Consider the following 26,823-nt stretch of genomic DNA (forward strand, 5'->3'; position numbering starts at 1 on the left):
GGCTACGGGGCACCCGGTGGCTACGGGCCGCCGCTGCCGTCCGGCTACGGGGGATACGGGCCTGCTCCGACCTTTGGCAACCCTTACGGGAGCTACGGCAGCCAGCAGGTTCCTTTGGCGCCCAGCATGGCACAAGGTTTGTTTGGCCTCCAGTAACCATTACGTAATACCAGCTTTCGAAGGCATTGAAGCCAAATCGTGCCGACGGTGCTTGTGGTGTGCTGCCTTAGCATGCAATGAGTCTGTTGTGGAACACTCTGTCCTGCTGGAAGCTCATGATGTGCATGCATGCCTGCAGCCTGCTGGAAGCACGTGATGTACATGCATGCCTGTGAGCAAGACTGATGCAGCAAGCTTCCGATTTTGGGCGAAGGGCTGGGCCGATTCTGGGCCGATTTTGGGCAAAGCAGTTTCGTTGTGTGCGCACAGGGGTTCCAGTGCAAGCAGCCAGCAGCCAGGGGGCTGCCCCTGGGGTGCACCCCTCCTATCCGGGTCAATCACTCTACCCTCCACAGGGCCATGCAAAACGTCCGTAATAATCATGTTGCTTGTACACAGTCAGCAGGTATTGGATGCAGATAGCTTAGTGGAGCATCACATCATGATGGGATGCAGCAAGGCGAGGAAACGTGCCACAGAAAAGCAAAAAGACACTCATAATAGGAGATACCGCGAATTTTGGGCCCGTAGCTACAGCTGATTGGTTGTACAATATAATGTGTGGTCGTGAACGAAGAAAGAGCCTTGCCAAGCTGTCATCATTCCAGACAATTGCAGAATCAATGCCGAGGGCATGATAAGCGGTATGTCAGTAAAATGCTTGCATCAACAGCCGTCTTCCTTAGGCGGGTAATAGCTGCTGAAAGACTCCAAGGCCAGTCCTCCATTTCTGGCTCCTCCTTCCATTCCCTCCATTCCTACCATGCGGAAAAGTCTCTGATTTTGAGATTAATTTGACACGTAGAATCAATTATCCATCTATCACCGACCTTCTGTTTGAAAATGCATCCCTCTTGCTTTGGGATTGCAAGTCTTGCTGTAGCACAGTTTCTGTGAACCCTGATCGCCCACCATGAAGAGTTGACATTACTGAAGTATCTTCCATCATAAATATCATCCCAAGTACATCACATGCACCTCAACAGGTCTCAAGTTGCTACCCGCTCATGTCCACCACTCGGCGCAACAAAGCTGCTGCTCTGATAGCCTGCTTGCACTGTCAATCGCTGCACTCCTACCCCTTGACGGACTCGCCAGATCCAAGCCAAGACATTTTAATCGAGGACACTAGTGGGGCATGCCTGCGCAGTACTGTGCCCAGTAACTTTACTGGCCCCCGCCAGCCAGGGCCAGACTGATATGCTGCTAACAAATCTGGGTTGCACTCACAGAGCGGAATTTTTTTGCAATGAGCTGTGATGACAGGGTGAGTCAGAGAACCATCTGCAAAGTCATTTCAAACAAATGGTCACAATTGGAACAAGTAGTACACGGAGGTCCTCGAGGCCTGCATGGCGCAGACTGAAATGCTGAATGAAATTGGGTCGGATTTGGAATAAAGCCAAATTGGAAAGGTTGATAGACGGTCAAGAGAGTCGTGTGCGGTGGTCCAGTGTTCTGTTTCAAGTGCACCTTGTCTGCAAGACGCACCTCGCCTCTTGGCAGGAAAAGCGTGTAGTAACTACAGCAATACTAATAATATCAGTCTGTGGCGCGCAATCAGCCCTCCAGGACCACCTGAACTCTGCTGCGTTGTGCATGCGCAGCGCTGTGCTCCGCTGTCTCACTGGGTGTCGGCCTCATGTCACCTGCAGGAGCAGAACAGTGGACAATCCAACGTCACAAAAAGAACTCAACATCAGTTCTGAGAGCAGTGCTGTCTAAAACTTGTATGCATGTCGGCACCATATTGACTGCAGGTGTCTGATTAGGCTGCAATGTGTGTGTGCCATCTCAAAGCACACAAGCTGATTGAGGGGTGCAACCATAAGGGTGTCTTGTAGGCTGACACACAATGCATTTTTGAGTGCATGCAACTGGGCCGTCAGTCCTGCTCTTGCAATCGAAATATCAGTACAAAACGCAGCCGGAATGCACTTAGAGACAGTGAGCGTCGGAGACTCGCGAGAGAGGTGGGAAATTGTACACTCTGGATTTTTTTGTAATCTTGTAGATGTAAACCGTGTAAATGTAAAAGTATCACTTGGCAAGTGACAAGGGCCCGTCCCTACCTTACACCCAGCACACAACTCTCTAAGACACGTTTGCCACACGAAGATTATCCACTGCATCACTGCACAAACGCGCATCTAGCAACAAAGCTTGATTGACCACACTAATCCAATGGCGTTTTTCACCAGGTGCGCCTGGTCTGGCAGGCCGACACCGCACCACTTCAGCAGCGCAATGATGTGGAAAGTTTACAGGACCACACAAACTGCGACTCTTTCCAATGGCAGCAAGGATATCTTTTGGAGAGAAGCCCACCTTTGTTGTGTGAGCTCGGCTGGATGTGAGCGCCAGGCAAGCGAGGCAGCATCAGGTTCAGAGTCACCCTCAGCCGATCCAAGGCTTCCACCAATTGGTGCACTAGGAAGTGGAAGCTGTACCACCGAGCCTGCGCATGCATATTCTCTTTTGCATTTGCAGATAAGAATTTCTCCTTGTTGGCAGTTCGGGATGCTTCGGTGGGACACTGTGTTGTGAGCAGACTGTTGTGTGCTTGGCTAAAAGTGGAGTCACTCCCTAATATAGTTCTGCCGATGTCAGCTGGCAGGAGCAAATCCATCTGTTGAAGGGAACGGCACTAAGACTGTCAGGTGAAAAGAACTCTTTGTACGAAAAATTATCCCAAATTTCATAGAACCTGGCTTGCCCATAGGGCCAGCTGTCAGCAGTACTCAACATAGCATCCTCCCCACCGAAAGCCTTGGACTGTGCATCCGCTCAAGACAACCTCCTTACTTAGAATCCTGCTGCTGGGTCAGGCCCTCACTCCAGGTACAGCAGGGAGCAAAATTCACGGTGTGTGGTGGTTTGCAGGCTTAGATTAATGTGTATCAGAGTTGACATTTGATAAAAAAACAGTTTGAAGTCAAGGGTAGGTGGAGGGAACGCCACGTGCGCACCGTGGCGAGCCAGCCGGCATCGGTGTTGGGGAACATGACACCGGGCTGACTGACCGCCTCGTCAGCGCCCACCGCATGACTAAGGCCGCCGCCGGTCTTAGTAATCACCCACCGCAGCCGCCGCAGCAGCTCTTCTTCGCCGCAGCCTTTGGCCGTGACCGCCTTTCTGACCTCCTCTCCCAATGCTATTAAGTCCACCTGTACCAGCACAGCTCATGCTCAGGTCATGTGCTAAAGATGTGCATGTAAATGCTCAAACTTGAGCCTCTCCTTTGCTATGCACACTAGACTTTTGCCGCAGCCTGACCTCAAATTATCTCGTACTATTGCTGCCGAACTATCTATCTAAGTATAAATGAGAGGACCTGTGACTCAGGCGCTACATCAGAAGAGCGCGTTGGCTCCAACTGCGGAGGCTACCCAAATTCGCACCTTGTGCTGGCGCGAGGTCTGCGCGAGGGCGAGCAGAACATTGGCGACTTCCCTCAGCTTCCTCAGACGCATATCTGACATTTCTGCCGTCACCGGGCGATCGGGCTTCGGAAACGCGTCCACAAAAGCCTGCATGGGTTCAAATTTTAGTCGTCAACCTCGAAATGTCCAAGTCTTGGTGTGTCTCACTTGCCTCATCACCTCATAGAGAGTGCAAAGCTTGGCTGATGCGTCACAACCTCTCAAACGAGCTCAATGCCTGCATCATACCATCAAGCAAGTTGCAAGATCCCGCATGCCACACAATCACCATGCCCAGTGTTGCTTTGATCAGAGGAATGCTTGTGTGCTTGTGGCATTTATATACACAATCTGACATGCCACCTGGTGGGATGAATGCCACAGACATGGTATGTGGCATGAGAGTACACGAATGCATGCATCGGTGGATATGGCATTCATGCTTACCACCTCCCGACCACCCCCAGTGGAGAAAGGGAGATGTCAGAGAGCACAGGTGAATTATTTTGCCTGTAGCGTGGACTGCACAAAACTTGGATCGCATGCAGCAGTTATGAGGCCAAGTAAGGCTGGAGACTTTAAACCTGCAGTGTGGCCATGGCAGCTTCTGACAGCTCCACCAGCAGATCCAGGGGGAAGTTATGCTCCAATTCCTCTAGGACCTCCTTCTGCGCATGGCAACACAAAAAGCGCCTCAGTATGTCATGGCCAAGAACGCTTTCTCTGCCGCTCTGCTGATACCATTTAGGCGCACAGCTCAGCTCGCGTTATTGGATTGCATTTCAGTGTGACTCCTTCGTTTAGAACATCTTCCTGGACTTTGAAACACATGGCAGACACTCCTGATATCCATCCGCAGGCATTTTTGCTCAATCCTGGCAGACGCTCAAGTAACCAATCCTTCCTGGCTTGTGCTTTGCAGTGTCTGACAGGGAACTGCGCTGTAGACAGGGTGGCAGTGACGAGGAAGCTGACCTGGAAGCCCTCCCTGAAGGTGGCATGCAGCATGTTGAGCACGCGCACAACCCTCCGCATGCGCATCGCCAGCCGTAACATCAGCTGCGCGCATGTGTAAACACCCTTTCAGATTGTGGATCAAGTGGGGTGTGTACCTCAAGATTGTTGCACACCATAACGGAACCCCTGTAGGAATAGCCTCAGAATTACACGAAAGACAGCTGTATCCCCCTGATAGCCGTTCCCCCGACACCAATCTATAACAAATGCCCAACAACCCAAGCCCAGTGGACATCCTTTTACAGGAAGCCTTATGGAGCAGTGGTGACATGAATGCATCATTGCAGCTTGTGGTCACCCAACAACCCTTTTAAATATCTACCCATCAGGGCCAGTCGCTCGAATGTAGTTGCGTAGAGCTTTTTCTTGCACGCCTTCTCATTAGAGTATTATTTGGGCTATAAAATTGTCTACAAGTTTGCCTTCTTGGCCCAACACCTGTTTTGTTGTTTAGCGTTTAGTGTCACTAAACCCTTAATGCCTATTTCAGAAAATATTACTAACAAGAATATATCTGCGCACCTTCTCGGGCATGTGCCATCCCTGCTTGTTGTGCGCCTCGTTCTGGTAGAAGACGGTTGGCACAAACCACCTTCTGCCGGCCCACGTGCCTACATACATCTCGCTCAGTGCCGTCGTCAGCTGCTCCTCAGCCGCCGCCTGTTACGCAACCCCAGCACAAAACACATCATTATACTCATCATTATTAGACGCCTTTCCTGCCAAGAGGCAAGGTGCGTGCTGCAGACAAGCTGCACTATCTGGCTGCCACAGTCCTAGCCCCTTGTTGGACTCGCCAGATCCAAGCAAGACCCAATCAACCGCGGGCACGGTTCTCAGTACGCCCCCCGCCCCCCGCCCCCCGCCAGCCAGGAACACGTTATAGCACCCATCAAATCTCTAGAGAGCCATGCAAGAGAGCCTCTCCTATACTCATCTGCCCTCTTTGAGACTGCACGGGAAGAGCAGCTACAGATAGGCATAAGGATGCAGATATTGGCAAGAGCTATGATAGCCACACAGTCATCAAATGAAAGTTTATCGCACTTTTGCAAAAAAATCCGTGCATGCAACCACACAACCAAGGAGGCATGAAGCAATTTGTTGCTGGAGTAGACGCGAATGTAGATTTGGGCCGAACCTGCTGGTTGCGAACGGCTGTGCTGGCGTCGAAGAAGGGTTCTTCCCTCTCCAATTCTGCATACCCCTTGAACCCCAGCTGCAGCGCCACTTGATCCGCAGCCGCCTGCGCCACAAGCAACACAGCGTCTGATTCCTAAAGTGTATCCTGAGCTTTTGGCACCTTGTTGCAAATCTGGTCGAGGACATGCAGCTTGTGCACATGACCATCGCCATTCTAGGCTCCCCTGCACAATGCCTGCATTTTGCAGAGCCTTAACAAACCCCTGGACCCTGCGCATGACTCACCTTTTCCTCTTCATCCAGCTGCTGCTTGGCTGCCGCCTCGTCGCTTGTGTCCCCTGGTTTATTATCCCCCCTCCCCCGCGGCCTCGCGCAGCACACTGGCAGCCATGCACCCATGGACCGCCAATTCTGCGGCCAACTCGCATTGCTGCCTGCCGCTGCACTGGCACCTGCATATACAACAAGCACATGTTCTGCCATTTCTTTCCCAACTCCTGCCTTTCACGATGCGCTTTCCGATACTCACCAGGTAATGTGGCAACATTGTGACATCCTAATCGGCTGTGCTTATGGCAAGGGTGAGCAATTTGGGTGCATCATCGGCCCATGGGTTGGCGAGGACAGACTCTGCCTTGCCAGCGGTCATCAACGTACCTGGAGAGAATGGAGTTGTCACAGAGGGCCTGCTTGCGCCGCTGTCTGTGTGCTGCCTCTCCCCTGAAGGGCTTTGGCGCCCATCTTCGGCCGCCACCTTTTCCCCTCTGCTGGAAGAGCAATCAGGCCCTCCGTGCCGCTCATTTGCAGTGCCCCCATTGCAACTTCTCGGCAGATCATCCTCTGCTGTAAGGCTCTCCCTCCGAGATGTTGCCACATAACCCAAGGGACTCGTAGGGACGCCTGCTGCAGCTGCTTGGCAGCTGCCCTCATCTACAAAAATTATGCCGCCTTCCGGAGGCCCAGCTTCCGAGTGCTGGGAAGCTGCCCCCAGTGCAGTAGCTGACTTTTCTGACTCAGTCTGTTGCGACTGTGCCTTCTGTGCATCCTGACGGTAGGCTTTCTGCTGATCCTGCTTTTGCGCATGTTCTCGCTCCACGTTATCGCTCGTTTGTACATTTTGCAGAGCGGCGTGAGATTGTGTCCTGCCCTGGGCTGCCCTGTCTGCTGTGACCATACTCAGTCTAAAGCTCGTTGTGATGCGAAACGACTCCTCTCTGCACTTGTGCATAACCTCCTCCCACACGATCCTGTTCAAAATTGCCATCGATTCCATTGCTTTGTTTAGCGAACCAAGCACCTGCATACACCCATAACACCAACTTTCAGTGTCTAGAAGGGTCTCGAGCCTGGTCTGACATGTTGATACTTACATGGACACTCCCAAAGGCACACAACCAATGCAATCTACTGGTCTATGGTAAATCTGCAGTCCGGCTTGACACCTCAATACTGGCAAGGCCGCTTACAAAGTGCACACATAAAGTGGAAGCCTCATATGACACTCTTAACAAGAGATAAGAAGGACAGGGAATGGGCACCTACAAAATTAGGAGAGGAAGAGAGGGGAAAAAGAGGGCCACCTGTTCTGAGGCAATCTGGGGGTAGATCAGCATCGCCAATAGGGCCATGATCAGCACTGACAGCACGATGCAGCTGACTCGCGATGCTGCCACGAGCACCGCCTGCTCCTTGCTCTCAGGTGTCCACAGCACTGCAGAAAAATGGGAAGGCATCAGAACAAGCAAAAATTTATTTTTAATACAAGAGGCAAGTGTCCTGCCAAGAGGCAAGGTGCGTCCTGCAGACAAGCTGCAGGTGAAAGCTGCCATAATCCTACCCCTTGTTGGACTCGCCAGATGTCAAGCAAGACCAACCAACCGTGAGCACTGATATAGGCAGGAGACACTACGCGCACCAACGATAAAGGTGATGCTGAGCAGCTTGCAGGAGTAGTCCAGCTTCAGCTTGACCGCCAGCATGGAGGAGGCGAGAGCAACGAGGAAGCTGATGACAGCTGTCCATGCCGGATGACGCGTCACCATGAAGCATGCGCATCCGAGCCAGCCCCCAACCAGAGTGCCCAAACACCTCTCGAAACTCACCTTGGCAATCTTGCCCATTACTGGACTGTTGACTGTGACGATAGTGATGGCCCCCCACTGCGTGGTGTGCATCAGATTGTCAGGAGTGCACAGCCTTGTTGATTCAAAATGTGCATAACCACTGCACATTGCCTCCAGCTACATCTGCAAGTGAGGGTTTGCCTGTGCTATGGGTAACCTGACGACTCGTAGTGCACGCCAGAGGTATGCAATGGAATTTTGCAATTCTAAGCAAAATTTGCCTCGAGAATTGCGAGACATGAATGGATCAACGCACCAGGCACCCCTGAGCCCATTGGTGAAACTCTCCGTGACCTTTTCCCAACCTATCCTGAGAGTCGAGCACAACAGCTGCAATCGCAAACATGCCGACTCCAACTGCTGCACGGAGCGCATCTTTCCACTTCAGGGCCTCTGCTAATTTGTAGAACGAAGCCCAGAGACGACGAACCAAGCCATCGGTCTTGGAGTCCCCCATTCCATTTATCACAGCCATTGCTGACGCACATAGTACTTCGATTGCTTATGACGATGTTTTCACACGCTACATAGGAGCAATGACGCTCTGTTAAGAGCCAATGGAAATTTGGGGAAGCGCACGTGACAAAAATTAGTAACGATGGCTTCTCACAGCTTCCACCCTGCATGAAGAGACAGCTGTTCTTGCAGTAGAAGCTGGGTTTAGAATGTACTATTAGATGCCCATCGTGATGCCGCAGGATAGCCCCACTGTTAAACATGGGTAATCCTTCATGCGGCCTCAGGCTGAGGTGCGAACTCCGCATCGGATTTGGAGTACCAGCCTGGAGGGACTGGAGAGCCGCTTGCCGATTGCAGTGCAACAGCCCAATTGAGCTTCAAGAAAGTGCTTGTGTGATGCCACAGAGCACGTGATTGATCCAATCATTGAGTGCACTGTAGGTCACCTCGGCAGTGCCTGCCAGTGGCAGGTCCTACCATTGACCGTCATGCGCACTGGCAGGCTGCCTGATATGCATATTTGTTGGTGGGGATGCAAGCAGCCTGGCCCATAGTGCCTTGTAGGAGGTCCTCAAGGTCACGGACAATCAGCACTTCTTGATCGCATGTGCCTTCTCAACCGCCAAAGTTCACTGATAGGCAGGCAGTGCATGCAGGTTTCGTGATTAAATTTGCGTTATGACGGGCATCCATGTCCAACGTGACACTGCGCAGCCGCTGCGCTGCGGTTGCTCAGTATATCAAAGTTGCTCAGTTGATGCTGGTGCCATGGCAGCAGCAGAATCAATTATGATTGTGGTACCGGTGATGCATGTGCAGACCATTGGTCGTGCTGCGCAGCGTGACTTTTCAGCCTTGGCTTGATCCGGGCCGCAAGCTGTCAAATCTTCCAGTCCACGATCATCGTGGACTGGAAGATGCTGCAGCTGTGCTTCATGTGCTAGATGTAGCTAGATGCAGCTGCAGCTAAAGAGCCTGTGCGCCCCATGATTCGTGAACGTCCGGGAACAATGCATGCATCATGGCCATGCACTCCGCTCTGCCCAAAAGCACAGCGTTAGCAGACGTGGCGCGATCCGATATCAGATTTCCTGCATAAATGAGCTTCGTGCTGATGAAGAAGTTGCGCAATAATAGGGTGAGGTGAACGGTGCCTATATAGGCGCCCATGCTGCCAGATGTCGCCATCAAGGGTCCCCATTCCATCGCAACTGCTTGGGCAGCGGTAGTCAGACTCCGAAAGCTTAATCTTAGGCGCGCACGACAGGCTGGCTTGACATTCAATTTCCAGCCATCAACCGTCTTGATCGCCACCGTGGCATCGGGCATTTGCGACATTCAATACAGACTGAAAGCACAGCGTGCGAGCCAGGATTTTGAGGATTGCCCAGCGACAGGTGGCGAGGTTGGCAGAAGACTCTCGTTAAGGCTTATTGTGTTTGGAGTTTTCGCTCGAGCGATCTCGAACCTGAGCAACGATGAGGAGTGGAATTGCTCACGGAAGGTGAGCGACATCTCAACAGGGTTTATAGCTCAACCTTATGGCATCGGATTTCGAGTGGGGACTGCCGAGGAAGTGTGTGAGGACCGAATGCTGCTGATGGCGGCGATGCCTTCAGATCGCGCACGATGTCTCTTTTAGTGTCATCCTATGGCAAAAGCAGCCCGATCGGGCTTGGTTCGGCTTGCTGGTGTACAATAAGACTTGGCATCTCACGTGATTTGAAACCCCTGACCACGTCTGAAGCCTCGTATGCTGCAACGCTGTCTGGGATGGCGATCGATAGGTGCCCAGATTGCATAGGTTGATTCACTTGTTACCGGCCAATGATGTGTCCTTGCGGATTGTAGATAGAGGTTTGACGTTCTCTTGTACCTTCGATGTGTAGGCGGTTTTTCCGGTCGACACTGCAGCCGATCGCGGAGAACTTGGAGTACAACCCCGTCTCAATCGCTGCCAGGTATCGCAGCAACTATCTTGGATCTGTCAGTCTGCCAACCCAGACAAAGGCGGCCAGCTACAGTGTGAGCTCTTCGGATGAGCCCACACGGGAGGGCAGCACGCCAGATGCGGTGCCAGGGCAGGCACTGGATCCCAACCGCGTGCCTCCAAAGGGCTCCCTGGACCGACAGGGAAGTGGTAATGTGTCCAAGGTGGGCCTCGGCTGCCTTATCGGCTGCTGCTTCTCGTAAGCCCTTAGAATCGTGCGCTTGAAGGACTTGATATTGATTGACCAATGGAATTGGGATTTTTTGACACCCTGCAGTAACATCGTCATTGACAGAACAATCTTCTGTGTAAGCACGAGTGCTGCCAGGCAATGAAGAGGAAGTTGGCTGTCAGTGAACCATCAACCTAGGAGCATTCTAATATGCCTGCCTAATATGGTTTGATAACATGCAGGGGCACGATTCTCCAACTAGGGAAGAGCTGGAGCAATCAGGCTCAGCAGACAGCAGCTCAGCAGACAGCAGCGAGGTGAGCTTCTTGGAAGGGATATCTTGTGGCTCGGACTTGCTGGCATTGATCTAGAACATGTGAAGACTGCCTAGCGATGTCGGTATTTTTTGCCTTTGTCATGGGAGTGCCAGCAGATGCTCCTGCCACAGCTGGTCTGCACTTGCTCAGCACAAGAATCAATCGTCATTTGGGCACATGCAGTGCATGAATCTTGTGTTGTGACAGCATTCACCGCTGGATGTGCTGTCCTTGACTTCTATTTGTGGCAATGCAGGACAAGTCAAGCTCTGCAACCCCCGCCGGGGGCCCCTCAGGCAGGCTGGGGGATCCGCATGTGACCGACAGCGAGGGCATGTCTCACAATGCGCGCCCGGGGGAGTTTGCTCCAAATGACCCAAAGGCACCTAAGGACAACACCCCTGAGAATGCGCGCAAGGCGTCTTGAGCTGCAGACTCCTGTGTCCTGTGTTTTGGCAGAGCGTGGGCCTAGTACTTTCTTGCACAGGTCATCCGATGACCTTGTGCCAGAAATTCCTTGGCTCCCTCCAAGCGTTGTGTTGGCACTGCTGTGGTGCCAGAATGGCCGGGCAGTAGTTCCGGGTGCCACCATCTTTGGTGCATCTGCTGAGGACTGCATCTTTGCATTCAAAAGGATGAGGACCTACTGAGTGGCAGTGTGATCAGAATGATTACCTGCTAAAGTGGGGGCAAGCCCCCATTGATATGATTGTTGAGAGTGATTAGGAAACACCACGAGACGCTATTAGCATCTAGAGATTTGATCATTTGTTGCATCATAGTTGGACGGGTTGCAGGCTCTTGGCGAGATCAGCTGCCCGTGCAGTTGCTCAAAGTTGACTGTCAGCATCGTTTCTAGCTTGTTTTTCTGAGCTTGACCCTGGTGGGGTCATGTGGTGGATTTTGCTCATGGCAGGTGTGCTGCCTGCAGAGAATTGTGTACAATATCCAGGGGTTGCATTGAGTGCTAGATTGAATCAGTGCGAAGGTAGGTTGATCTGTGGGCTCAACTTTATTTATCTTAACGCTGTTCGGTGGTAGCGCCCTGCAAAGCATGCAGGCATGTGCATGACTTGGGAAGGCCTGCTGCAGAGTTCTGAGACAGCATGTAAATCTTCATTAGGAGTTTTAGACCAAAGTCACTGATGCTGTGCGCAACAGGTGATTGAGTCACAGCATGTAAATCTTCGTTAGGAGTTTCAGACCAAAGTCACTGATGCTGTGCGCAACAGCTGACTGAGTCACTGTGTCAACACGGTGTTGCGCACTGGCAGGGCCATGCTGCATGCATCATGCATGATGCCACATTTTGCAATTGCTGAAGCATGCCTTGCAAGATGCATGATATCTGTACGCTCCCTCACCCACCCACAATCTCAAATGCCTGAAACATGAACATTTTGAACCGACCGGCAGGAGGCTGACGTGGACTGACATGTCAGTTTACAGCGTGTGCTAGGAAGAGCAAACTCCTTATAAGGATCAACCCGTGCGCTTTACTGATCAAGTTGAAGTAGGAGAAACAACCTAACCCAGTCTTGAGCACCTCGCATAACAAGAGTCCTAAAGTGGACCCCTGCGCAGTCGATCTTTCCTTCCATTTTTTGGTTCGTCTCGTGCGACGATTACCTGGTCATCAAGTCCTTGCAGACCTACTTACAATCACCTCATACCTCTATCATTTGGTTTCTTTGACCAATCCCGCTAAGGGCATAGTAGGTTGTACAGTTTGTAATCCTACTGGAGTACTAGGCGTTGCTACCCTCCGGGAGCACCATGTGCAAAGGTGCCTTGCTTGCCGAAGACAGTCGCGTCATGAAGTCCTGGAGGCGCCCGTTCACGGAGGGTGTCCTCACAGAGGAGGAGCTGCAGCAGTACTGGGATGAGGGATTCGTCGTCAAGAAGGACCTTCTGTCCAAGGAGCAACTCGATGCAGTCAAGAATGCTATCAACAGGTGCCCTTGTTCGTCATCCTGCCTTGCTCGTGCCAGCATCCCCCTCTTTGGCACGGACTGCTCCATCTGCTATTCTTGCAGCAGGGGTCCTTGCATGCTCCAGATATGATGGCATTGCATAGGAATTAAATATTTTTTTCCTGCGTCCTGTCCATCAACGCCTGAAGAGTGCGTGCTTGTGCGAGCAGATCCGTGGACAAGGTGGCGGAGCTGCTCCACAAGGCGGGCAAGATCCAGGACCTCTGCGAGGACGCAGACTTCTTCACGCGTCTGACAAAGCTGGAGGCGCAGTTTCCCAGCGCCAGCGTGCTCGTGCACAAGCAGGGCATTCTGCCCCCAGAGATCGCCACCCTGTGGAGCTCTCCTGCCCTTATGAGCGCTGCCAAGCAGTTCCTCGGAGGTCAGGACCCCCTTCGCGCCTGTTCACCTTCACATTCCCTTCTTAATTGTAGATTGTCTGCAGACAGCATACTGCAGACTGCCTAGGCTTAATTAACATGTCAATGTGAACCCCTCAATTTGCTCCTTGCTTTGCTTGCGCTCCATCCCTCTGTGATAACCCCTTCTTGTGTCAAATACACCACCTGCTTATAGACGTTCTTTATCCAATCTGGACGACCAATGCAGACTACATCTTCAGATGCATAGATGTACATGAACCCCAGTGATGCCCTAATGTAAACCCCACAAATTTCCCATGGAAGTTCTTCATGGGACGTTGACAGGATGCGATCACCTCCTCGCAGACTAAATTACTTATTTACAGGGACCCCAGTGATGTCCTAGGTTCCGCTATAATGCAGGGGATGTGGCGGGACACCCTGTCTGGAATCTGCGCGCCAAGACACCTCAGCAGGAGCAGGCGACTGTTCCTTGGCACCAGGCAAGCTCCTCTCACCACCTCCGATGTCCTTTTGTCTGCACAAAGCAACTGCCTCGCCCAGATGCATGGCAGTGAGTTTTCTAGGATTAGCCTGCATCATACCTGCTGACCTTTTGTCTCTGCACAACCAATAGCCTCACCCAGATGCGTGGCACTGAGTCCTTCTTTGACGTGCCTGTATTCCTGCACGCTTACATGCTTATGGTTGGCTGCTCTGCATGGAAGCAGGCTTGAAACCCTGTACCACAACTTAGCAGATGACAAGGAACCTTACAGGAAGCAATCCTACAGCCATACTGCCTCCTGTGGTAGCCACCAAGCATGCAATTCCCAGCTAGATACAATGAACAGGAGTCCATTCTGCACTTGGACGATGATCGCATTGTGTGATCGCTCTGCAGATGTATTATGTATTTGAGTACAGAAAAAAGCCTCAGAATTTGGATTTGAATGTATTTTTGAATGCTGCAGGACAACGGGTACCTGCACCCGGAGAGCTGGGAGGTATTGCAGGTGACAGCCTGGATCCCCATGCTGACAGCAACGCCGCGCAACGGATGCATGCAGGTCATCCGCGGGGGGCACCGCGCCGGCAAGACCGTGAAGCACAGCTGCTGCGTCGGCGGCACCTGGTGAGAAACAATGCCTCTTCAGAACGGCAGACACTTATGCTGCAGACAAGACAGACAACCACAAAACCGAGTAACGCGTGAAGCTGCATTTATGTCATCTGAAAGTTGTGACCCACTTTGACCACTTCCTACTCCTGCAAGGCATACAGTTTGCCATTTGTGGCCCCTTTTGTCGCCAATTAGATGCAAATGCACGCCCACAGAATGTCCAGTCTGAATCCCTGTCCTCTGAGAGCTCGTGGGCCGTTATGCTGTCATTGTTCCCTTGGCCGATCTGCTTTTATGGATCTATTTGCATGCACGGCACAGCTGGGTTCTTACAGTGTTAGTTGCCTTTTCCTCTTTGCAAGCCAGGCAATTTCTTTGTTACTGCATTGCTGCATGCACTTCATGCAGCACTAAGGAGCTGTCAAAATTGCTTGGCTTGCAGTGCTGCCCATCGCATCCATCTCCATAAACACAATAACGATTCATGCTCTGTTTCCCCTTTCTGCATCTTTTGGTCTCTGCTGAAGCTGCGAAGGTATGTGCGCATGAGCGACCCGAGGGCAACAATTGAGGGTAATCGTACCGTGTCTTGAGACTTGAATTTGAGATTTGCAATTCATATTGAGCTGGTGACTGTTCGCAGGTATGTGCAGATGGATGAGGAGGATGCTGAGCGCGAGCTGGGCGTTGACATGGCGGCTGACGTGGTCACATGCGAGGTGCCCTTCGGCAGCGTCCTCTTCCTCAACAACCTCATCCCCCACCGGTGAGGGGCCTTTTGACAAACATAAACCAAGCAATTATGTGATTGTGGTCCTGCAGCGGTCAAGATATCATGCTATGCTTTCAGCCTTACCCTTCAGGCCATATGTGCCTGCTTGGCATGCCCAAGACTCAGAGCAGAGGTAGAATATTTGCATTGCGAAGTGGCAGGTGTTCTGCCTGGCGCTCTGTACACGCAAATAGGAAGCGCGCCATGCAGCGATCTGCCAGCTTTTGTTGCAGATATCAATCAGCCGTGCTCCTGTTTGCTCTGCTCTCTGCTGTTGCCCAGCAATGTCGATGGGGATCCCATGGTCAACCATTTGAATTTTGAGCATGCCAGTGTTGCCTTCTGCCTCTTGCGCAGGCTTCTATATTGTAGAGAGTTATATGGCCAATAATTTGAATTTAAGTCAGTGTATGTTGCCTCCTGTCTCTTGAGCAGGTCTCTCGACAACATGCTGAATTATCACCGTCAGATCATCTGAAACCAAGTCTTCATGTGTTGCCTCATGGTCAGGTCTCTAGACAACGTGAGAGAGCTTTCTCCAGTCAATCAAGTGAAGACTTCAAATGTCTTGCCTTGTGCGCAGGTCTCTGGACAACATGAGCGACCAGATCAGGTGGTCTCTGGATCTGCGTTGGCAGCGGCCAGGCCTGCCCAACGGCTTCTACGGGCTGAAGGACTGCATAACAATGGCCAAATCAGGCGAGCCAGGGTACGCCCCCGACTGGACGGACTGGGGCAGCCAAGACAGGACGCCCATGCAGAAGGCCGCCATCAGCGCTGACAAGATTGCTGAGGTCACCGCTGCCGCTGACGTGGCGCAAGGTGAGGCCTCATTTGCTTTTCAGCGGACTGTCCCAGGACTGTGGGAAAGCAGAAGCGCCTCCTCTCCCCAAACATGCAACAGTCAATTATGCACCATGTTATGTGCCGTGGTGATAAAGAGAGGCAGTGAGGGAATTAGCAGTGGCAGTGGAGCCACCAGGAGCTGTGTAATGATGTGGTTGAGTCTTGCTTGCCAGAATGCAAGAGCTTCAGGATTGTGTTTCTTGTTGTTGCTCTGCATACTGGCATTGCCTGTCATCCGACGAAGAGGCTGCACGGAAGTTGGTACCCATATGAGGCTCATCTTTTCAAGGGCGTATAAATCCCTGCAGCACGCATGTATCCGAGAGCCAGAGGAATGGCTTCTTTCTTTTACGCTCAACGTCAGACAAGCAGTGGGAGAGTAGCAGAGCAACACGACCTCTCTGGAACCATGATAACCATCGATCCTGCTTGTCGTGGTTCCCCCATGTCACGTTGCTCTGCTACGTTCTAATTTTCTGCGTGACGCTGAGCATCAGACTGCTGACATTGCCAGGAAGCGGCGGTCTTCATAGGAATTCGGCAGTTGTGTCACCATCAGTGCTTTACCATGTCTTGCAGCGACCCTGGGAGAGCATCTTGCCATCATTTTGATGCATGGGTGTCTGATGCGCAGCTGACAAGGAGTTGGACACAACCATCAGCGGTCCCTGGATGGACAGATGGGAGCTCGTGCACCACAACAGACATGTCGCAGCACACCTGGCAGCCAACGCAGCAGGCACCCAGCAGTGGACCTTTGCCTGATTCAGGCTGAGCGATGCTCTTCAAGCACTCAAGATTCTCCTACGATCTTGTTGACCGAAGCGCACAGCGCACATATAGGATGTCTATTTTGTCCAATGCACTCTATGTACACCGCAAGGCAGCCCTTTCTCCTCTTTTGGCGCCCGCAGTGCCTTCATGTCTCGAAATTTCCCTTCTCTTGATATAGGATGGGAGGTTTACATCTCCCATGCATGGCAGGTTGAGTTTCAACTGCACCACGTGTATAACATGTATGGCAGACGCACTATCAAACGATGCAGGTCAAAGAAGTGTTATGCAGACTCGCTTGCAGTACGCAATGTGGCTGTCACTAATTAATGACAATATAACGTTGTGAGGTACAGGAATGCAGTCAGACCACCACTGTGTCAAGACTCGTGATCCTCTGGACCGTTGAACTCCAAGGTGAATATAATAGCATGGTGCACTTTTTGTTCGCGCTTAGCAAACTTTGTGCTCAGAGAGCACACATGTAAACGGCTCTTATGAAGGCATGTTGTGCTTGTTGAGCGTGCTAGCGGTGTATTAGTTAGCTAACGGAATACACATTTTGTTGTGGTGGAGAGGCTGGCTTAGTTGTCTTACTCGCAGGCCTCAATGTGTTTGGAATAACTTGATCTTGGCATTCCAGATTTTTAAGTTTCAGTACACTGTACCGCTACACTCTTGATGCATGTTAGACTCAGGTCCAGAGTAGCTTGTAATAGTTTAATGCGGTCGATGCTCCACCACTAAGGCCGACACTAGTGCCGGCCATGCCGCTGCATCAAATGATCACTCATGAGCAGCGGGCAACTGTCGTTCTAGCCTGGCTTGTCAGATTCCCTTACAATTCTTAGGAGTGTGTAAGTCAAGTTGCTAATATCAATAGACTGCAAGTTGCCATGATCGGCAATCAGTTACAGCAAAAGGACATGCAGATGCAGCAGCTATTCATCTGGACAGTTGTACTGCACATGCATGGTGTACACTGTGTCCAGTACTACACACCTCTAAAAAGCAATAGCTCACTCTCCTCAGAACTTATCAAACCCTCATGAATGCCTACACTATGAACTGCTTGGATGAACTCAAGGATGCTGCCTGAAGTTTCCTCTTCAAGCATGAGCCCTTTCGTCGCGAAGCACCTGCTCAGCAGCCACATTAAAATTTGAGCTCTCTAGTGATCGCAGCATGCATAGACAGCAATCCCAAGTTGACCACCGAGTCATCGCTCTAAAAATAAACAACTACAAGAGGCTTGACGTGGGCCAGAGATTGGCTGGTCCAGCAAGCGAGGACATACAAGGCATGCGCCTGTCCCACACTATTGGAAAGCAAGTCTGCCAGATATCAGTAGCCGCGGAATTTACACAGTGCTCTCGGCGTGCCTGTGGAGTCCTCACCTTGTACACAGTGCTGGAGCCAAAGCTGATCTCGCTACCGACTCTAAGCTTGACCTCCTGGTCCTTGCTTACCTCCTTGCCATCCACTGTCACAGACGTCTCACTGCCCAGGTCCTGCAATAGCACAGCACCACTCTTTTGTATTGTATTTTTGACAAAGGATAGGATGTCGTTGCGCAGTGCAGAACAGGGTCTTCGCACTGCATTGAGCAGGCCAGCCGCCTGTGTTGATGCAAAAATACCTGACCATAAGTGCAGAATGCAAGTAAGCCATCGCTGCGGTTTGAGGTCCAGGCACAACAAGTGCTGTGCATCAGGAAATGTCTCACCGTGAGGTAAAGGTTCGCTTGAGAATCATCGGAGGCGCTAGCACCCTTGGACTCGAATTTGACGTAGACTCCTTGCTCATCGCTGAAAATCTGATGCAATTACACATTGGAACCATGTCAGAAGATATTGCAATACATGACATGCGGTACGCATAGTTCTAGGGTCCGATGCGCTCTACAATGCCATTGTCAGTTCAACTCACGTGTGAATTGATAACAAAATTCATATGTTGCCTTTGTGGCAGCAAGCAGTACTGCAAGGCATGGTGGTATCCTATCTTGAACGTGTACAAAAGGATGCGAGGTAGGGCGAGCACCTGCTCTGCATCCTGGTGTTTTTTGTCCCCCACGGATACGAAGCTTTTCTGTGTGTTGATGTCATCTGTGAGGTTGAGCGCCTCCAAAGTCTTGCCAGACTTTGGTGCGAGCTGCCAGACGGTCTTAGCCTCGATCACCAGCTGCGATCTGCCGACTAGGCCCCTGCTCGATCTGGCTGTCAAAGCGACGGGCCTCGGACTCAAGAACCTGGTGGAAGGAGCGACGGACTTCATGGTGAACGCCATTGTGATGTCTGTTAATTTGTGGATCTGTACCGCGATAGTTTGGACTCGAGCTTGCGGGCATCTACGGACCGAGGTAATCATGAACGGGCAAAAGATCTTGAGAAGGTCTAGACTCACATTTTGTTGGTCCATCAGTGCCAAGACTATTTGCTCGAACTTTTGTCTGCATGCCATGTGTGAATGTTCTTCACATCTGAAGCCATGGCAAGCTACACGAGAAATTGACCTTGGAGAAGTTGCTGCATATCATGCATGCCGCAGCAGAGGCGCCTGTTCGACGTATAGTACATATAATTATCTTTGGTGCTCCATTCTGCTGTTGTACTTCATGCAGGTGCGTTGCACTGGATGGCTGCTTGCTGCCCAGCTGCCCCGCTGGGTGGCAGCTCCTGAGGTCCAATAATATTGGGAATTCCAGCTACGGAACGCTAATACCTTGGTTTTGGAGCTTTTTTCATGCCATGCATGGCTCACCTGCTTTTCTTTGCAAAGTTGATGGCTGGTTAAACCTGGGCCCTCAACAAGCACGGTGCAGATTTGTCTGGCGTTATAATCATGAACAGCCTTGATTCCCCTAGTTTGCAACCCTCAAGCACTTTTAACCCTCTCTTATAACAACCCAACCCCGCACCCTGAATTTACTGAACACTCTTTTTCTTAAGGCACATGATCTAGCCGTCTTTCAGGGTTCAAATCTGCTTTGCTGGTGACAAGCTGCAGAGCACGTTAAATCGAAATGCAGTCATTGTGCTGCGAAAGCTCAAAAGCGGTAAAATCACGTACTTGGAATTTATTGGCAATTCTTAGCAGCTCAATAAGGCCCACATCAAGACCCTCTCATGGCTCAATGGAGACTTCGTGGCTGCAATAACGCATTTCCCTTCCGAGTATTATGCTTGCCTGAGTGTCTGATCTGCACCTCCCACTGACAAACTGGGGTCACTGATTTATGCAGAGGAATTGTCTCCGCAGGACACAAAGCAAAATCTCACTTGACAGGACACCGAGGAGGACAGCCTCTCAGACAATTCATTATTGGCATGTTGGAAAATCCAGACCCAAGGCTAACGGAGCCTGATCAGCAGAGCTGACAAAATCCCCTCCCACAGAGAAGAGCTAGCGCCTGATGAGAAGATAAGCGCCTGATTCAGCAAATTACATTGAGTGACGAGACGCCCCCAGCAATATTCTGAAGCCACCTGAACCCTTGGCATTCATGCCCCTCCATAAGCGGAATGATGCACATGCCTTTCAAAAATAGTTCCTAGACTGCCGACGGCGGCGCCCTACACCCCCATCTGCCTGCAGTGGCTGTGACCCCGAGGGCTGCTTCAATCTTATATGTACCTATTGAGTTGGGCCTCACCCTACTCTTCTACACGTCTGCGTCTGCGTATGAAACAGAAAGATTGCTCAAGAGCCGGCACTTGGGGAAGGTGGCTTGGTGATCAAGCAACTCTCTCCATGGCCTTTCTTTCCACAACGGGGAGAGCTATTTGCACCCCAAATGCCAGGCCGTCACGAGTCCATGCTGGCACTGCATCTCAGCAAAGTTCACCAAGCACCAAAGCTGCACCGACTGCAAATGCGAGGCTGTGTCCCAAGCCAATGCTGGCACGGGGAGCAATGCTCAAATATCACAAAAACTGCATGCTCCGAAAAAATGCTCTGAAGCTGCATCAGCCCTCCAAAGCTGCACCTACTGCAGACACCAGGCTGTGTCCAAAAGCCAGTCATGGCACCGCATGGGGAGCAATTGTCACATTTGGGCCCCGATGTCTGGGTTTCAGATCCAGAAAGGACCACTGCTGACCGATTTTGCCTCTCTGGCCTATACATCAGGCCACTCGTGACAGCAGTGCTCTCCCAAGCACAGCAGCTGCATGCTCCCGAATCAGTGCTCTGGAGTTGCATCTGTCCTAGCAAGCTGCACCTACTGCAGATGCCAGGCTGTGTCCGGAGCCAATTCTGGCACCGCTCGGCGAGCAATGCTGCCCAAGCCCTAGAGCTTGACATGCATCCTTCAGCATCTCACAGCTCCTTCAAGATGGACCTGTTGCCGCGTGCTCTCCTAGCACACGCCAACGGACATGGAAGAGTTGAGAACACACGCACCGGAGCTGCGTTCAATGGAGGCAGCACTGTGCACAGGAAGGGGCCTGATCAGCGCTTGGATTGGTGGGCTGAGATGGCCTGCTGCAGGGAGGGCAGCGTGACTGGCACTGCGCGGCCCATCGTGGATGACAGCGTCGCCTTCAAGACGTACCCAGTCATGCCTGCGCAAAAAGCCAGGCACGTCTCAATCACACACTCGCAGGGACTGTGCGGCTTAAGACCCACACAATTGCTGAGACCCAAATAAATACGCGTTGTTCCTTAGTCAGCTGCATTGCCACTGAGTACATCAGACTGGTCACAACCTAGGCTCAAGCAAGCCCGAAACACAAAATTGCCTACAAACCTTCCAGCTCATGAGCCCTGACAGAAGGCATCCACTCAATACCTGAATGCCGGTATGGGCAACTTTTCGGGAGATCTCTACGTGAAGATGTGCACGAAGAGCCTGCCGTTCAACACGGGCCTCAGGGCAAACGCATCATGATGAAGGGGGGTTGAGTGCGCGTACCTCCGCCCTTGATGCCCTTGGGACGGGCGGCCAGTACAGCTGCAGTGAGAGCGCCCAGGTTGGCGTACAGGTGGTCCTTGGGGAAGGAGCACTTGCCGAACGCAGCATGCAGCACGCCCGTCCTGTCAGCCCTGCAGCCACAGCAGACCTAGTCAGGGCATATTCCGACTGCACCTTTAGCTCAGAGGGCGCTTGTTGCACCAAACGCAGTAAAATCAAAAACAGTTATGGCAGCTTGACTGCCTGGTCTATGAAGGACTCTTTCCATAAAGTAAGACAATGAGCACAAGTGCACGCAGAAGCTTTCAATGGTCACGTTGATAGAAGTATCGCTTGCAGGGACAAGACGGCCCATGGACACACCACTTTGTCTCCCAGCAGCTAAAGACGCATCCAGTGCAATACTTGTGCCTAGATTGGAGTCTCCTCACATCCCACAGGAAAACGCAGATTACCACGTCTTCCTGCTGGAGACACAAAGGCGAGCCAAACTAGACACAGGTGCTGCTGGCACCAAGTGGCTCGCACACCAAAATCAGCACTTTACATTGAGCTGCGCTTCAGGTTGCCACATCAGCAAGTGGAGGCCCTCTGACCTGTACTCAACGCGGCCGGCCTTCATGGTCTCGATGGTGTCCTTGATGGCGCCGGGGGACACAAGGGTGCCGAGTTTGGGGTTGGGCATGAGGCCGCGCGGGCCGAGGATGCGAGCGATACGGGCGAGCTTGGGCATCATGTCGGGCGTTGCGATGCATTTGTCAAAGGGGATACTGCTGCCGCCGCCCTCCGCCTGGATCTTCGCGACCAGATCCTCCCCTCCCACCACCTCCGCACCTGCGCGCATGTGCGCCGCACATGTTTTAGCGTAAAATACCGTTGGATGCAAAAATACACGGCGTCTGGCCACAGGACCAATCGCCAAGAGATGCTCACTGGCCAGCGCAAACACCTCTGGTTGGGTCGAATGCAGCACAGCAGAGAACCATGCGCAGCTCATGACACGCCGCGAACCCCTGCTGCCGTTGCAAATGGCAAGCGCAGAAAGCAGCTGGAGCAGGCTAACTTTTTACAAAAAATGAGCAAACAAAGCCAAGAACAGGCGCCCTGAGAACTGGGTGGACCCTCACACATGATGGGGCCGAAGTGTCACCTGCCAAGCGCGCCAGCTCGGCGGCTTCGTCCTCGGCGAAGACGCCAATGCGCACGGATTTGCCGGTTCCGTAGGGGACCGTTACGGCCCCCCGCACCTGCTGGTCCCCCCGCCGAGGGTCCGTACCCAGGTTGAACGCGATCTCCACCGACTCGTCAAATCGCGCGTTCGCCTCCGCCTGCAGGTATAGAGCAAGTCCACCGTGAGCCGCCAAGCGCCCAATGCTCCATCTCTAAGTAGATTCTGGCCCCTTGATCAGGTATTTAGCAGCTCAAAACGCACGCAGTACGAGAAGGAGGACATGTAACATCAGCCTTTGCCCAGAAATGTATGGGAATTAGGGTTGGCAATCGAGTCAGTGAAGAGCACCACTCCCAAGCGTCGTGAGAAGCACAGCGCCTGCTCACGTGACAAAGTGCCCGGGCAAATCCAGGATTGCAAGTGCGGCCTAGTGAGGGAGGAGGGACCAGCCCTTGCAAGTCTGATCAATCAGACCAAGGCTTGCCGGTCAGGGCTTCTGGGTGGTGCCCAGAAAGGGAGCAAGCTAAATGTTGAAGACCGCAAATGGGGAGCAGTAAGGGCACCTTGACTCGCTCGATACCGGCCATGACCTCGATGGGGTCGGGACGCATCTTGCGCTTGGTCGGGGAGAATCGCGGCAGCGGCAGCGAAGGGTCCTCCATGCGCAGGCCCGCCAGCGGCTGCCTGCCGGTTTTGAATTGAAATGTGAACTCAGGCGAGAGATCAAATGCTGACAATTGCAGCACCCAATCGCCACTGCCCTCGCCAAAAGATATCCATGTGAGGGCCCAGAGCTTGGAACAACAATCACAGCAGCCATGCACGACAAAGTAACGGAAGATCGGCAAAGGGGAGACAACAGATTGTGATTAATACGCGTCTCCAGGAAGCCTTGCAAGCATCCAGGAGCAGCATTGTTGCAGCTGTGTCCACATCACGGGCTGGTGTCAGTGCTGAGACGACTAGAGCACAGGTAATGAGCTGTATGCACAGCAACCACACCTGATGATAGGTGCCTGGGAGGTCATCCATGCAGGCATCTCGGCAGATCTGTCCGGCTTGCGGAATTGCTCTGGCACGGGGAGCGGTGCTGGCTCTGGTAGTGACTCCAAAACTGCTTCCTGCGCAAGCCAGAAAGTGAAGTCCATTAGAGCTGCTAAATTTGGCTAGACAGGGATGCCATGTAAAATGCATAATTTTGCAAAGCACAAGGCAGAGCCGATCCCGGGTACGTGAAACGCCTATGTGGTGCCAAAGGTAGGCAGGGAACAAGGGTAGGAGGACAAAAAATGGCCTTGAAAACAATAAGATACCTTTGTAAGTTCCTGGACAAGCGCCTCTGTTTGGGCGGCTGCCTCTGCAGAAGAGGCTGGCAGAGTGGTATCAATGCTTGTTGATGTCGGAGTTGACAGTATTGATGGGAATGAGGCGGCTGGGTTGGCGTTTGCAAATGACACCGCCTCCTGTGGAGCACATTTGGAAAGGCATGAGATGTGGATAAGTGACATTCAAGCCACTCGCAGCTCCTGAGGCCACTGGTGCGCGACTACTACGTTAAAAGTTGCTTGTGAAAACGTGAGCCCAGGAGGTGGGTCATCCAAGCCCAAACGATGTCATTCATGGTGGAAACAGGCTGGCGATGTACTGCAGGGGCGCGGTACACCGCCGACGAAAGCCTTGCGAAATAGACAAGTAGGTGCAACCTACTGAAAACAATACATGAGGTGCCACGAATGTGGAATAACAACATAACTTGGCGCAGTACAGCAGATAAAGCCAAGATTTTAATAAAAGAGCCAGGAGGAGCACACCACAGACATTGGCCTCCAGGCCGGCGCGAGCAGCGAGACAATACGATGTGCGAGGCATGGAAGGCGATGCGCGAGCATGATGGCGACGCTGGTGATCAGCTGAAGCCACTGATGCACCTGGCGGCAGGATCACTATTTCCCTTGGCGATGTAGTCGCCCTTGCGATAGCTTGACAAAAGTCCTGTGTGGGACTTGAGCAACTGCAGATGTGAGCGAACACCTCTCCTAGGGCGGGGGACACCACCAGCACCAGAATTGCTCTCGGGTAAGGCGCAGGAGCAGTTGTTAGTCTCGGCTCTATCGAATCGATGCCCAAGTACCAGGAAACCAACAGACACTGCGCAGGCGGCCGGAAAGTAAAGAGGATAGCTCTTGACAAACACAGATCTTAATCCAACGTTGATCTGATCTCTCCAAGCCAAATGCTCCCTCCCTTTCCACGGTGGAAGCGCTTTAGTGCGTCTGGGGTTCCACGACCGGCGGAAGGCGTGACTTCTCCACGATGCCTCAATCGTACGTCATTCTGGGGTTATGAGTATGAGGGATTTTCCAAGGGTTTTCATTTGACATATCATAGGGTTTCTTGCAGAGAGGTCCTGGCCGGTGTCTCCCAAACGAATTGGGTTGTGGTCGTGCAAAGAAGTTACATGGATCTCGTGGAAAAAGCGAAAGGAGCAGAGTACGTGATCGGGGTCGTTCGGGGTTTTGCATAGGCGTTTGCAGCAGTCCATCTTGTTTACTGGAAAGCACCTGAAAGTCATCTGTCCAAGCTACAGCTCCTAGGTGGATGCATGGATGATCTGCTGAGCTCTTGATACTATCAAACATTTTGAATCACGCATACGAAAGACAGTGAGCTCAACAGGTCTCGGTTTATGCTGAGAGAAAACAAGTGGTCAGACAACGGTGATCCATCCGTCCAGCCGCGTTGAACCACCGCGCAGACTTTCCAATGGGCGAAATCAGGTGCGTTGGTGCGATGCGATGGAGCCGTCACTCGCCCGATGAAAAATCTGCTGCTTGATGGCAGGTCTAAGTTACTATACTGCCTGCCCAAGCAAGGCCACATCTAAGGCGGTGACGCTATGACCGAAGTCAAGCTTTATATATTGAATTATTATTATTGTCCTGATGTCGCTCTACTCCTCTGCAGCAATCAAGAGGGGCCCCCTTCAATGACGGGTGTTCAGGAGTTCATGACCTTTTCAAACAATCAGGTAACGAATATTGCCTGCCACGTAGATATGCAGTGTGAAACACAAGCAAAACTTTGCTGCTATCCACATGCTGCATTCCATTCAATTTGTGGCTTGTCACCAGTCCTCCATTGTCATGGCTTTCACCTGACATGGTGCAATGCAGCTCTTCTCCGCTACAAAGGAAGATGCCACCCCCGCCAAGAGCTTTGCAAGCCAGACCACGCCACAGTGGGTCAGAAACGACGCGCTGTCCCCGCGGGCTGCACCTGCAGATGCAGATATGTCAGACACTGCAGACCCTGGCAAGGATGGACCTGCATGGGCCCTCCAGATGAACACAGGACATGAGGTTCGTTTCACAATAGAATCTGCAACATTGCTTTGTATAGCTGACCCAGCAGACTGTTTGCTTGTCGATGCATGTCAGAGTACGAAATCTGCGCGCAAGAAGAAGTTTCTGGTAGGCTCAGAATTTAATGTTGTGGCAGATTTCCACGCCAGATTTGCTGGGCAGATCTGACCTCTGCAGCCCACTGCCAATGGGAGATCTGCCAGTGCTGCAGCGCAGTGAGTCACCTGTGCCCAGCTCAAGGCACAGCCGAGGGTCATCCCTCTCGCCAGTGCACAGCAGCAGCAACAGCCTGACCTCTGCCAGCCGCTGCCTGTCTTCAGCCCTGGAGTCAGTCCACTCGATCTCTGAATTGCTGCTGAGGGACAGCCAGGAGATGCAGGAGCAGCCCAAGCACTCCTTCACCAGCTCAGAGCATGGCAATCAAGACATGCATGACCAGCCCATCATGGCCCAACGCATGTCTTCTTTTGAGGATGAATCTGTCCACGAAGGATGCAACAAGCCTGCTGGCAGCCTGAGGGCACCTGAAGAGCCGGTCCCCGATGAGACGGCAGCGCAGCCACGTCCTGCACCAGTGGATATTACGCATGCAGACAGCGGTGATGCCATTTCTTTAGCCCTCAGCAGCGCTGTCTCTGGAACCAGCGCACCCGACCTGCTGCAGACGCCGGTGGAGCAGGCAAAGGCAGCTTCCGGCAGCTGCCCAACCACCAGCGGAGGCAT

General features: G+C 52.3%; 5 protein-coding genes across 5 annotated transcripts; 2 read left to right on the top strand and 3 right to left on the bottom strand.

Moving 5' to 3' along the window:
* Positions 1-1,719: 1,719 nt before the first annotated feature.
* Positions 1,720-7,783, bottom strand: COCSUDRAFT_63734 (hypothetical protein; the record flags this gene model as incomplete). Its single annotated transcript, XM_005647076.1, has 13 exons — positions 1,720-1,808; positions 2,488-2,617; positions 3,129-3,326; positions 3,561-3,689; positions 4,166-4,249; positions 4,557-4,640; positions 5,121-5,258; positions 5,740-5,844; positions 6,027-6,193; positions 6,399-6,508; positions 6,962-7,038; positions 7,322-7,452; positions 7,657-7,783. The coding sequence occupies 13 exons, from the start codon at positions 7,781-7,783 to the stop codon at positions 1,720-1,722; spliced, it is 1,569 nt and encodes a 522-aa protein (XP_005647133.1).
* A 1,821-nt stretch (positions 7,784-9,604) lies between these two features.
* COCSUDRAFT_66297 (hypothetical protein) lies at positions 9,605-11,300 on the top strand. Its single transcript, XM_005647077.1, has 4 exons — positions 9,605-9,827; positions 10,213-10,477; positions 10,728-10,802; positions 11,059-11,300. Exons 1-4 carry the CDS (start codon positions 9,802-9,804, stop codon positions 11,227-11,229), a joined length of 537 nt encoding a protein of 178 aa, XP_005647134.1. The 5' UTR covers positions 9,605-9,801; the 3' UTR covers positions 11,230-11,300.
* Positions 11,301-12,350: 1,050 nt separating this feature from the next.
* On the top strand, positions 12,351-17,530 carry COCSUDRAFT_47613 (hypothetical protein). The gene is made up of 7 exons (XM_005647078.1): positions 12,351-12,757; positions 12,946-13,157; positions 13,561-13,640; positions 14,112-14,272; positions 14,904-15,026; positions 15,616-15,854; positions 16,513-17,530. The coding sequence occupies exons 1-7, from the start codon at positions 12,579-12,581 to the stop codon at positions 16,641-16,643; spliced, it is 1,125 nt and encodes a 374-aa protein (XP_005647135.1). The 5' UTR covers positions 12,351-12,578; the 3' UTR covers positions 16,644-17,530.
* Positions 17,531-17,761: 231 nt separating this feature from the next.
* Positions 17,762-18,941, bottom strand: COCSUDRAFT_63737 (hypothetical protein; the record flags this gene model as incomplete). Its single annotated transcript, XM_005647079.1, has 4 exons — positions 17,762-17,791; positions 18,050-18,163; positions 18,379-18,468; positions 18,696-18,941. 4 exons carry the CDS (start codon positions 18,939-18,941, stop codon positions 17,762-17,764), a joined length of 480 nt encoding a protein of 159 aa, XP_005647136.1.
* Positions 18,942-21,104: 2,163 nt separating this feature from the next.
* On the bottom strand, positions 21,105-24,975 carry COCSUDRAFT_47615 (ribosomal protein L1; the record flags this gene model as incomplete). Its single annotated transcript, XM_005647080.1, has 8 exons — positions 24,550-24,975; positions 24,052-24,201; positions 23,741-23,859; positions 23,302-23,422; positions 22,718-22,895; positions 22,164-22,401; positions 21,568-21,698; positions 21,105-21,217 (listed from the first exon to the last, which is right to left on the bottom strand). The coding sequence occupies exons 1-8, from the start codon at positions 24,625-24,627 to the stop codon at positions 21,105-21,107; spliced, it is 1,128 nt and encodes a 375-aa protein (XP_005647137.1). The 5' UTR covers positions 24,628-24,975.
* Between the last annotated feature and the right edge of the window lie 1,848 nt (positions 24,976-26,823).

This window comes from Coccomyxa subellipsoidea (assembly GCF_000258705.1).
Source record: "Coccomyxa subellipsoidea C-169, whole genome shotgun sequence".
Classification (NCBI taxonomy): domain Eukaryota; kingdom Viridiplantae; phylum Chlorophyta; class Trebouxiophyceae; family Coccomyxaceae; genus Coccomyxa; species Coccomyxa subellipsoidea.